The sequence below is a fragment of the Schistosoma haematobium genome, chromosome 2, assembly GCF_000699445.3.
Source record: "Schistosoma haematobium chromosome 2, whole genome shotgun sequence".
Taxonomy (NCBI): domain Eukaryota; kingdom Metazoa; phylum Platyhelminthes; class Trematoda; order Strigeidida; family Schistosomatidae; genus Schistosoma; species Schistosoma haematobium.
Window position 1 is genome coordinate 40,893,972 of NC_067197.1, and position 13,211 is coordinate 40,907,182.

Here is a 13,211-nt window from a genome sequence, read left to right on the forward strand (position 1 = left end):
ACTGTACCTTATACATAACACACGGGAACGAGTACAAGATTTAATGTTCATGAAGTGAATTAAATGTCATTATATTATTAAACCAGAATTCCACAGTGTGAATTTTGAACTTCAGTTAGTTTATTTGGCATAGTATGAATTTAAGAATTCTAGTTGGAAGCTATAACAGATGAAGTTAATTGAATCCATAAAAAAATGATGACTTACTAATGATACAGGGAAGAATACCTTATTTGATCTAAATTTCGCTCAAGTTGGTACTCAACAGGAATATGTACCTGGAATTTTGAACTAACTGATCTTACCTACGGCTTCAAATACTCGAAACAAGCTTTTTAGTCTAAGACGTTAATATTCAGCTATTAAGGCAGTGATTTTCTTATTATATGACCGAGATATTTGAAACTAATTGATTACTGAGTAGTGCCCAATGATATACTTGTCTAATCAATCACTACCCGAATAGATCAATGTTAACGTTTTAGACTGAAGCTTGATGATGTGGGTTAGAATCCTATAGTGAACATCAGTTCCCATAAGATTAGAAATAACCTTGCTGACGAATAGCGACTAGTATGAAACCTCAATTCAATGTATCATGCTGACTACCTCATATCACTTTATATTAAAGTGGCGGACGAGATCTCAATCCATTCAAACTTGTGGCCACATTATAGCTTGTTTGACAAAACTCCGTCATCATTGAAAGACTTGGCAAATGTGACATTGATTACTATTCAGTTATATATATATATAAAACATGTATATGCATGATACTGATTTGTTTGAAGCCCTCGATAATTCTTCTGAAAGGTCTTCAGAAGCAAGGATAACTGAGATTATACTTCGACTAATTAAGGTCCTTTGAAAATTATAGAAAACGGGAAATTGTATTTTTATTATCCAGATTGAACAATAGCCTGTCTTGTTACCGCTTCCAGAATTTCAAGGTCACATAGAATTTTGTAAGTACCCTCGTTTCCTGTACACGAACTAAATATTGATGAATGCTTCTCAAATGCCTTCTGTCTTATGTTCTGTTCAGTATTGTGAGATTATCGGACCAATAATTTGTACATAAAACTCCAATTCTTTCGTACACCCTTATTTGCCCAATAAATCTCAGTCAGATAGAATATAAAAGACAGTACTCTGATCAACGATTATGTCTCGACAAAATACAAGGCTTGAGTAGTAAGATTACAGAGACAAAAAAGATATCGATGGGACTTCATTTCTGATTTTCGTAATAAATATAAATTAATTACTATCATTGTGCTTGTTCATGTTAGAAACAGTTTCCACGTTCTAGCGAAATAAATTCAACTATGCCGAGAATGAGACTGATATCTTCAATGACAACAAATGATGGTTGGATAACATCGTAAATTAACTGAAGTTAATAATGTAAATGGTTAGTGGTTCGAAGTTTAGTTGACTACAGTGAAATTTAAAGGTGGTGAGTTCGATTTCTGATACAGTCGTAGGTAATCAGAACTATTGAGTTGCATACTAGGAACAACTTAGTTGCCCAATAGTTCTTCAGCTCAAAATGATTATCTATCTAAAATCACTTTGAGGTATAAATTAAAAGTTGTGAGCGTTGTATATTATAGAAAATGGGGTTTTATTTTACCGTCCCCAACTAGATTTCAATTTGTTATACAATAAATGTATACTTGAAAGAAAATTATTATGCCTAATATAGGCAATTATAAATAATTTTGTAACTAATACTAAATAACGCTGTTGAATACTGATTTCTCTAGAATGAGTAAAGATTATCAAATTGAATTGTAGAAAAACGACCAAAAACTACTATTTTATTTGTATTTTCTATCAAATATTAATAGTGTTATTAGTAGTAATAGTATTACTAACTGTTAAACAATTTATTCCAATAAGATGAACAAAACAGGTTTTTTTTGGGGGGGGGGTTGTGAAGAGGAAGGGAAAGTTAATTAGGGGTAGAAAGTATACAATTGTACATGCATTTTAATAATCATAAAAGAAGTATCATGTTTTTTTTGCCCACTTGAGGGGGGGGAGGGTAAGCAGCAGTTCGAGAAAGTCTATTAATAGTAATACTAATCAATAATGTAACAATAAAAGTCTATTTAATACTAATACTTGTATTCATTATAATAATTTTAACTTTTATAATGTAGATACTACTTAAATAAAATATGCTTGATATTGATACTTATGAAAATTGTAAAAGTGTGCAAAACAAAAAAGAAATTGTGTGCGTTTCCCTTTCATTCTACTCTCTTATAATGAATTATTGTTAAAAATCATCACAAATATATCATGAATACTAATACATATTGTCATAATAGATAGATAGTAAATGGATTACCAATCGTTTGAAGTAAAAGAAAGTGAGATGCATGGGTGTGTGTGGGTGTGTGCGAGTGATGATTTTTGTATGTACAAATATAAAAGGAAGTAAGTGAGAGAGAGAGGGAGAGAGAAAAGAAAACACATGAAATTCCTAATTATTTTCAATCTGTCTTATACTACTAATAATAATAACACATTATAAACTCAAATAATCCATTGATTCATTTACAATAAACAGATTTGTTTTGTTTTGTAAAATTGAAATTTTACTTTGACAAGTGAAATGAAGAGTAATACACAATGTTGTTATTAAAAAAACTTCTATATTCAAGTTTATATTGTATTCAGTTATGCAATTTTGTTGAATCGAGCTAATATTGATGTTGTACTTTTGATTAATGGTGTTGATGAAGGTGTTGTTGATAATAATGATGATGCAATCGATATAGTTGTATTAGTTACTGTTGTCGATAAAGGTGTTGTTAAACGAGGTGATGGTGATGATGATGATGATGATGATGATGACTCCGATGATGACCAGTGCTCTTTGTTGTAATTATCTGTTAGTCTACAGTTGAAATCATCTACCTGTTGATATGATGGATGAGTTGATTTTATTTCAAGTCGTTGACTATGACTTTGATGGTTGGGGTGGTGGGGATGACGATGATGATGACGGTGATGATGGGTTTTCCGATTAAATGTTCCAATGTCTGCTGAAGATGAACATGAAGAAGCAGAAGAAGGAGATGATGAAGATAAACACGAGGATGAAGATAATGATTTTGAATGATGTGAACTATTTACAACAGATTCATATTGTCCATTACTATCGGGAGAATGGAGTAGATCATTTCTAATTGTTGAAGATAATTTTGTGAGTAATTTCGATGAATTATCATCTAATGTTGATAAATTTTCAATTTCTGGTTCAGTTTCTGATGTTGGAGAAAAACAATTTGAATTAATTATTTTAATATTTTGCGTTTCCTCATCGTCTACTTCTAGTTCACCTCCTTCATTTACATCGATTTGTCCTCCTTCTCCTCTACTATCATTATCTTCATCTCCAGTTGTTGGTGAAGAAATTTTATTCCGAGTCGAATTGTGTCCACACTGTTCTTCTTCAAACTGTTCATGTGAAAATTGAAAATTACCACGATTATTATTATTATTATTATTATTACTATTGTTATTATCAATATTACTATTATTATACTCTTCACGAATCGTTGAGACATTCTCCTTAAACGTTTGTTGAAATAAACTAGAATTTAAATTTTGCAGAATACTAGGTAATGGAATTGATGCATTCAATAATGAATGACAAGTTAAGCTTTGCTCATCCACCGATGATGCTAAGGTTGTTGCCGTTGTTGTTGTTGTTATGGTAGCTGCTGCTGCTGATGATGATGATGATGATGGTGTTGGTGGAAATAGAAAGGGGAAAAAATTAAATAAATTCTGTGAAATTAAATTGTTATTGGATATTGAACGACTAAGATTATTGAAATAATAATTGTTGCTATGACTATTATTATTATGATGATGATCATTAGTAATAGTGTTATTTTGTGATTGTATCTGATAAATATCTCGATAATTTGATAAATTTGACAAGATTTGATTACAATGATCTGTAAATAATCTATCAGAATCTTTTATTTCATTAGGAATCAATGAATTAGATGTTTGTAATTTGTGTATATTAGATGAATTTATACCAGATATTGAAATTGGCTCTTTAGAAGGTTTCAAACCAAGTGAACGTGGTATACGTGATAATAATTGTGATCCAGCTGCATTTGTTTTAAACCAACTATTACAAATTCCATTTTGATTATTTTGATCCCAATTAATATCTGGACATAGATAGAATGGCTCAGAAACACCACGAGCTTCTAATGGTCGTAAATTAGCATATATTTCAAATAATTCAACACAATTGAATGGAAGAGGTTGACGTTTAGCACTACCAGTACAACTAAGTGGTTGTGTTTTTGCTAATGGATCATGATTTGCAGCACCACCACGTGTTCCACCATAACCACGACAATAACGTACTTCAGCAGATTCAAATAATGGAGTGAATTTAATTGCTTTAATTCCATTATCATCAGTGATCAGTTGAAATTGACCCCAAACTAAATTTCGGTGTCTTTGTGTACCGCCAATATTGAATTGAGTTCTGTTCATAAGCCATAAACTATTCAGTATTGCCTAAAAAGCAAAAAACAAAAAAATATTTTTTTCAAGGCTGATTTGTGGTTCTTTTTATAAGAAGGATCTCACGTTTTCCCGTTGTTGATAATAAAGAATATAGCCCATCAGTCTGTACTGAGAAATGCGCATTCACGATACTACCCCTAGTTATAAGTTTTGGAAAATTTGGGATAAAACTAGAAGCAAGATTTAGGAAGTACGTTTCGTCTTATTAGTGGCTCATCAGCATCCAGGTGTTGATTATCATACTGATACTGGAACCCAGCAGGACATTATAAACTCCTTACTAATACTTTTCACACTCATTGAACAAGTTAATGATTATCTGGGGACCTAACCGCTCAATGGATAATGTGTAAGACTTCAAAGCTAAAAGTGTTGGGTTTGTATCTCCATATGATTATCAAAATGGGTGAAGCAAGTGTATTCAATTGATGATAGTCAAATAGGGTACAGCTCAATCCTTCAGATCAACTTTAATTAAATAAGTTCAAGTAGAGTATACAGTAATTCAAATAGATGAATTAATGACAAAAGACTGGAACGTCAGAAATCAGCTGATTCCCTGGCTGACCAAATTAACTTGTATAGGTTAATTTCTTCGTGCAAATATATTTGTTAGATTTATATTGTTATCATATATTCTCCAGATATAGAATGTCTATATACCTACATATATATGATTATTGGAATAATTCTAAACCCAAACTTTTGTATGAATGTTATTGGAATATCTAAGCATTATTATTAATAGGCAGCTGATCAGAATAATCTATAATGAATAGCCAATATACAACGTGGTTATATGTTTCTACATTGAAAGTAATGAACTACCAATGTCAGCATAGAATTAAATTTTAAATGAATACCTCTGTATATACTAAATATGTTTTGACTATTGAAGCTATAACTTAATACAACTATTAACTATAACCATCCATAAACTTGCTAATACTTCTTATGAAGTGGGAAAAATCTCTCATTAGATCATCGAATAGCGAGTAACCTACACATACACACGAGTTCATATACAATTGAACTCAAAGCGTTTAGATCTTTAGTTGAACATGTTACCTCTAGATATTCTTCATTTTCTTTCATTGGTTTAAAAAAACCATAACAATATCGCAGAAACTATATTTTAATATTAGGTTAAGTTAATTAAACTCATTAGCCAAGTGGATAAGGCGTTGGGAGTTTGAAGTGAAAGATATAGAGTTCCACTTTCGTCGTAAGCATTAACACTAAGATGCAGGCACATCCAGCTAACAAGTCCACTGCTAACCGCCATCTAACTCTGCTTAAACTGCTTATAACTTATTAGCAATATCAAGGCAATCCATACAGGATGAATATAATCCAAAAGTGACTGGTCAATTACAGTCTATAAAATCAACGTGAAGATTCAAACAACCAAAACAAATACTTTAGTTAGTACAACACCTTGAATCTCGAGTTTCCCTTCAATTCTTATTGTTGTCCGAATTAGTTATTTCCAAATTGGAAATATATATATATATATATATATATATATATATATATATATATATATATATATATATATATTCCTTGTTGACCAGCCTCAATTAACGTGGCACATACTGTAAAGTCCTCAAATCATTTGAATTCAATAATCTAACATGTACCAATCAAATTTGATACAGTTAACTAGTAAAGTGTTTATATTCTTATTCATCACTTATAAATACCATCTCTACCTCTTGAAAGAGAACAGAAACAAAAATATACCACCTAAGAGATAAAACACACAGATATATACAACTTTATTTTAGGTCATTGACTTCTTTAACTAATTGGTTATGAAACAAATCAGTTCTGTATTAATTTCATACGGAAAAAAAGGAAACAAAATAAAAGTTTCATATTACATTATACGGATGAATATCAAATTTTCCAGTTTAATTATCAGACAGATTGTAGTAACAACCGTAAACTGTATTACCATATAAATATATTGAATAGATATGTATAGACATGTCATGCTGTGTTAATTCAGTTTTCAGATCTAACGTAAATGACATTGGTTACTTTCTTTGGATTATGTTAACTAGCTAAGAAAAAATGATTTTTTTTAAATAGTTGAGGTTATGAGTCAATTGAAGCTAGATCACCATAGAAAACCTAGAAGCACTGGATGGCCATTTCCTTCTATTGTGGGACTCCTCAGCAGTGCGCATCCACGACCCCGCCTCGTGGGATTCGAACCCAAGGCAGCAATGTTTTTTATTACTAAGATAGATTCATATAGATTGTTCAGTTCTATAAGAATTTTTTCAGTATAAATGAAGTCTCTCAATATTGCTACTTAACTGAACATTGGAAATGTGAGTAAACTGTTCCTAACTCAATAATCTGACAGTAATTTATTCTTAATGGGATGATAACTCACTGGTTAGGTAGTTCAAATTTCAGCCTCTAAATGGCGGGTTTGAACCTTACTCTATATAATTTGGTTTAAATAACCAAGTATTGTAACTAGTCCTCATACTTATAGAGCGTGACTTTAAATCTAGTACACCAATCTCAAATTAGCGAAGGAATTAATAACCCGTAACAAATAATTTGTAAAGTCTGAAATTCTTAGGTTTGATCTCTGATAGGACCAAGTACTATACACTTCTGAGTAATTCCATGCAAGAAGCAAGACAATACTAGTTCAATACTTCCATCAATTTAGAATCACTCCTTATTATGAAACTACCTTTATACAATTTTTTCTTAGGCAGTCTTGGTTATAAGTGAATCTCAGTTGGGATATCAATGGAAAACAGTAAGTACTGGATAGTTATTTCCTCTTAGCGTAGGACCCTTCAGCAATGAATATCTTTTTGTTCATTTATAAATTTAATTGTCTCTAATAATAATCATGAATAATGAATAATGGTTTGTTTATGAGGACATTTATCCCTAATCCTTGATTATTGATTTGTTAACTAACAAATCACTCAGTAATACAATATGTTAATGAAATTCAACATCTACAAGTTATAATTTTCTAGTAATATTTATAATTTCTGAGCAGGTTAGCCTATGTGATTCTGTCATCTAGAGTTTATTTAGTTAAGATTTAAGGAACGGAATCCTTATAAATTACAATTTCGGTTACGTAATCTATTGTGGTTATTTTCTGAAATCATTTCAGCACCATTAACATATGCTTAGTGAAATGTACATTTTGCCGGTATATATGTAGTTTAAACCAATGTCATGTGTAATTAGTCGACTGGTTGAACTCATTTCACATTAGATACATGAATAATATCTTTCGTTTCAACACATATCATATATTTTTCTTAGCGAACACAACTATTTTACTTCTTAGATAGGAGGAATTCATCAATTAATCATTGAATATTAGTTTTATTCTAGTTGATACTAGTTAGTAAGATGTATCTGTAATCTTAACAGGAGCTTTCCATCGGATAAAAACTTATCATAGACAGAAATGGTCAATCAACTACTCTTATCTCAAATTGTGTTCTTAAAAAACAACAACAACAACTGAATACTTACATTGTTTAAATAAGCGTATTCAGTGTTGATTTACTTTTTAATTACTCGCTAATGTTCTTTCAAATCATACTAAACTGAAATGTATAGGAATTATTTTTTTTTGGAAGATGTAAAAACCTTTACATTTCTGGGTAGCATCATTGATGAATACGATGGATCTCATTCAGATGTGAAGGTGTGGATCGGCAAGGCAAGAGCAGAATATCTACAACCGAAGAACATCTGGAACTCAAAACAACTGTCAACCAACACTAAGGTCAAAATTTTCAATGTAAATGTCAAAACAGTTCTACTGTATGGGTCGGAAACTTGGAGAATTACGAAAGCCATCATCCAGAAGATACAAGTGTTTATTAACAGTTGTCTACGCAAAAGTACTTTGGATCCGTTGACCAGACACCATCAACAACAACCTACTATGGGAGAGAACAAAGCAGATCCCAGCGGAGGAAGAAATCAGGAAGAAAGGCTGGAAGTGGACAGGACATACATTGAAGAAAGCACCCAACTGCGTCACAAGGCAAGCCCTCACATGGAATCCTCAAGGTCAACGGAGAAGCGGAAGACCAAAGAACACATTACGCTGAGAAATGGAGATAGACATGAGAGATATGAACAAAAATTGGACAGAACTGGAGAGGAAGGCCCAGGACAGAGTGAGTTGGAGAATGCTGGTCTGTGGCCTATGCTCCATTGGGAGTAACAGGCGTAGGTAAGTAAGAAATATATAAGAAAGAAACTGAAGGAGTTCTTTATTTGTAATATGAACATTGTATGAATTTTAATAACTATTTAATGCTGAATTCCGTACTTACCTGAGGATTATCTGTACCAAGTATACGAGCTTGAAGTAGTTCAGCTGAAGATAATCCATTTGGATTAGAATTATGCTTTCTTGTATAATTAATTGGTCTGTTCTCTGATGTTGAATCATTACTAACTCCCGATACACGTTTATTACTGTTATTATGATTATTGGCACCATTTGATGAATAGGCATATGCACCATTAGTTGATACACCAGATCGACTGAGTGCACGTAATTCATTTAAACGTTGATTCAACACAGATCGTGTTCCAGCGAATGCATTACCTTTAAGCACTGAATGTGAATAGCCATGATGCTAAATAATTTTTTTAAAGGAAAGACATAAATGATTATTAGAAAACTGTTAGGACATGTATTTATTGTATTCTCTATGATATTGAATGGGAAATAAAAACCAAATATGAATTAGACCTTTTAGAGATAACTCCTCAAGTCAATCAGCCACCTAAAAAAATCCTAATTTCAAATAATTAAGATATTCAGGTAGTGAAACAGTCATCATCAATAGCATTAAATGGTAGATGTTCAAAAAATATCGAAAACTGATTTAAGTTGAGATTGTATCATTGAACACAGACCCAACGATTCTAACGGTTGTGTTTTTCACAAGATTTGAAAGTCATGAACATTATCGCGAGTGAAATTGTGGGTGCATACCGCCTAGGAATTCGAAATGAGTTCAGCCTATGGAGAATATAACCTACAAATTAAACTAGTCTTTACAAAACTCTTTCAACTAAACTATAATAATCACCCTACTATTAATGTACTTGAAGATGTGCTTAAGGTTCAAGTGAGAACTCATTACTTGAAGAGTTTAGATGTCAGGATTGAAGCTATATCATCCTTTTTTCTTATCTGCCTCAAATCATTTACATCTATGAATGATTTATAAAATAGGAGAATTGATTCACTACTTGTTTGCATTTATTTACAAATTAAGTCGCAGATTTTTTCCAACTGTTGACACAGACAATATATAGCTTGTATTAGGTAACATGTTTACTTAGAAATGTAAATATTCACGACAACTAATCATATATGTCACTGGTTGATCTTGGTTAAACAACCATTGAAATCAGGATGCACTAGACAGGTATTTAATTGTAGTATGGGACTTGTCAGTAGTATGAACCCACAACTCCATTAGGTATCAAACCAATGACTTTCAAACTCCTAATGAGCACTTAACCACTAAGATGGTATCCAACAGTTTACATGTCTAACTTTAATCAATCCACGGTATTACTCAACCATCTTCCACTGCTTTTGGTACATATAGATATTTACTACTTAATATATCTAGAATGAAAGAAAACTTACATAACCTCAAATACTGATTGAATTACGTTGATTTATTATATCACTAACAGTACAGTTTTTTTCTTTTACTGTGATGTAATCTGATCAGATTACAATGTATCAAGAATATTTACACTATCCAAGTATTTATTAAAACTGATACAGAAATGACAAAATTAGTACACTTTTTATGTATATATATATGATATATTTTCTTCTAAATCGGTGTGTAATAAGAGTGCTGTGTATGTATGTATGTGTGTACAGATGGATAGATGGTCTAAGTAAAGTATGTTTGTAAATGAATTAATATAAATAAAAGGATAGTTACACGGGGTACTATATATGAGATGATAAGAACAACTTGTATAATCAATGAAACCTCTTTATTGATTCTGATGGAGATTACATTTCAGAATGTATCCATTTATTCTTTATAGTGTATAAGAGATATTTCATACACAAATTCATATATATACACTAAGAACATTGTCAATATATGGATAGACATCCTAAAGTATAATCACATATATATGCACTCACATTGAGATACCCTTCTTTTTTAATGATAAACTTTAGTCATGATATCTTTAATGTCAATAATAATATACTTTCACATATTTGAATTCACTTTTTTTACCCCTCAACAAACACAAAAAGAAAACGAATCAATTAATTGCAATCTGATTATTGTTATAGAGTAGATTAATTATCTTTAAGTTATATACCTTAATATTACCGTGAATTTCTTTGTAACTTATTGGTCATATGAACACACATAGACAAAGAGAGAGAGAGATATATATATATTTAAAGACAGGGTTAAAGAAATTTGTGGAGATTGTTAAACATAACAGTTCTCATCATGGATTGACTTTTATTATACCATCCGTGTGAACAAAGCAACATTGAACAACTGTGGGATTACTGACTATTGAGTATCCATGATCATACCATAAATCGAACACAGGAACTTCTGGTCTCTCTGACATTCAATGGTTTAGATATTTAGCTTTAACGGTATTCAGTCATTCCCTAACTAAAGTTAGTTCATGATATAAACTATGAAATATTTAAAAATATTTCTATTATTTATCTATTACTGTCAAAGCGAAGTTGTATCGGAAAGAAAAAAGACAATGACAATTAACTGTACTTACATACTTTGGTGTAAAGTGTTCTTAATATTCGAACGAGAGAGTTTGTAGAGATATTTAGATCTTAAGAACAATTTAATTTGTGGAATGACTTTAGCAGCATTCCGGAGATCAATGAATAATAACTTCATTCTTGTACAAAATACCTTAGCAGTGAACTCCTATGATCTCATCAGGGATTGAACCCTATATTTTCAGATCTTCTGGTCAACATATCACCTTAAGAGTGACCTTCATGAATTCGACATCCTATAGGGGATAATGGGTAAGTACTATTGTGAAGGCTCATATGAAGACAGAATAATTGTTTGAGTGCTTCTTAGTGTTTAAGGGCTACTAAGGCTAACGTCAATTGGTAATATAATTTGTCTTCAAATTAAATGATCTCCAAAAAACTGTTCACCCTAAAAAAATTTCCATCAAAGAATTCTGTTGTTGACGTGCAAATTCAAAGTAACGCTTTAACCCAGATATTGCAGGCAGAATTAAGAAAATTATCATCTTAAGAGACCATTGAATTGGTCGAAAATAAACAGACTTTTGATATATATTGGGTACCATGTGATTCAGCCATAATTATAGGAGAGCGGTTGTATTACCTAGTTCGAGTATTGGTTCATTCACTCAGATTTCCTATTTAGTGAGACATTGATCATAAGATAACAATCAAGAATAATACTTAGTGGATCTTGGTTCAGAATTCAGTTCTCCTACACTCGCTCACTCACTCGATAGCCAGAATAGAACACAACACAGCAAGTACATAACTTCTAATTATCCAGTTCAAAATCATGACTTGACTCATACACAAATATCCAGTAAAATCTTGACCCCACACCAACAATAATTAAGAAATCACAGGATAAACACAACTACATCACAAGTGGAAGAGAACCAAGTTATAAGTCTGTAATAAATTAACAGTAACTTAAGTAAGATACAACATATAGCAAGAGTTTATGCACTATGAAAACAACATTCAAGTAAATGAGTATAACAATACAATAATTTATATTGCAATAATATATAAACAATAGTGTTGGGTAGAAGTGTTGCTAAAATTCAGTTTTCTCTAATATTTACCCCGTTAATAACAAATGTTATTCAAAGGAAACAGTATACTTCTAAAATAACTATAATTTAGTAAAAGTAGGAATTTTTAAATTTTAATCTATCGGGTAAGCATTTTATGTAATAAATAAACATATATATTTGTAATATTCCAGTGAGTAGAAAAAATGAGATCTTCTGACGTTTCGTGACCTAATGTGAGCCGCTTCTTCAGAGAATCAAAATTAATTTTAATTTGGTTATTTATTCTCTGAAGAAGTAGTTTACATTGAGTCACGAAACGTCAGAGAATCCCATTTTTTCTACTAACTGGGATATTACAGATATATTAATTTTATTTATAACGATCTACTCAATGCTCCATTTGTTCGAACCTATCAAGTCAAACCTTAATAATGACACCTAAATTTCATGTAATGTACACATATACACATAATGTTAACTAACTATCTCCAGTACTTGATAATCGTTTCTTATGAATCTAAATAACCAATCTATGATTTAAAGAAAAACAAAACGTCATCTTTTTGATGAAGTTTTGTTCTCTAAGCTAGATGATTTGATCATACATGAAGCTTTCATCATTCTCCTGAACAACATCAGCAGCATCAACTTCAAGTAGACGTTTTTATCTTTCAATAATAAAACTTGAATCATTAAATAAGTAGAATTATTTAATTTGACCTAAATTTTGGCTAACATTATATTTTAATATAAAAAAATCTAATGAATTAATCAATCTGTATACATAT

At 31.1% G+C, this 13,211-nt stretch overlaps 1 protein-coding gene across 1 annotated transcript in view; it reads right to left on the reverse strand.

Annotated features, from left to right (window-relative positions):
* Window positions 1-1,156: 1,156 nt before the first annotated feature.
* The window catches only part of MS3_00006966 (uncharacterized protein), a gene marked incomplete at both ends in the record, with an annotated part of 84,439 nt that continues 72,384 nt past the window's right edge, over window positions 1,157-13,211 (reverse strand). Inside the window, 3 exons of the mRNA XM_012939995.1 lie at window positions 1,157-1,186; window positions 3,151-4,563; window positions 8,916-9,224. Coding sequence (XP_012795449.1) covers window positions 1,157-1,186; window positions 3,151-4,563; window positions 8,916-9,224 — 1,752 coding nt within the window. The remainder of the gene's footprint in view (window positions 1,187-3,150; window positions 4,564-8,915; window positions 9,225-13,211) is intronic.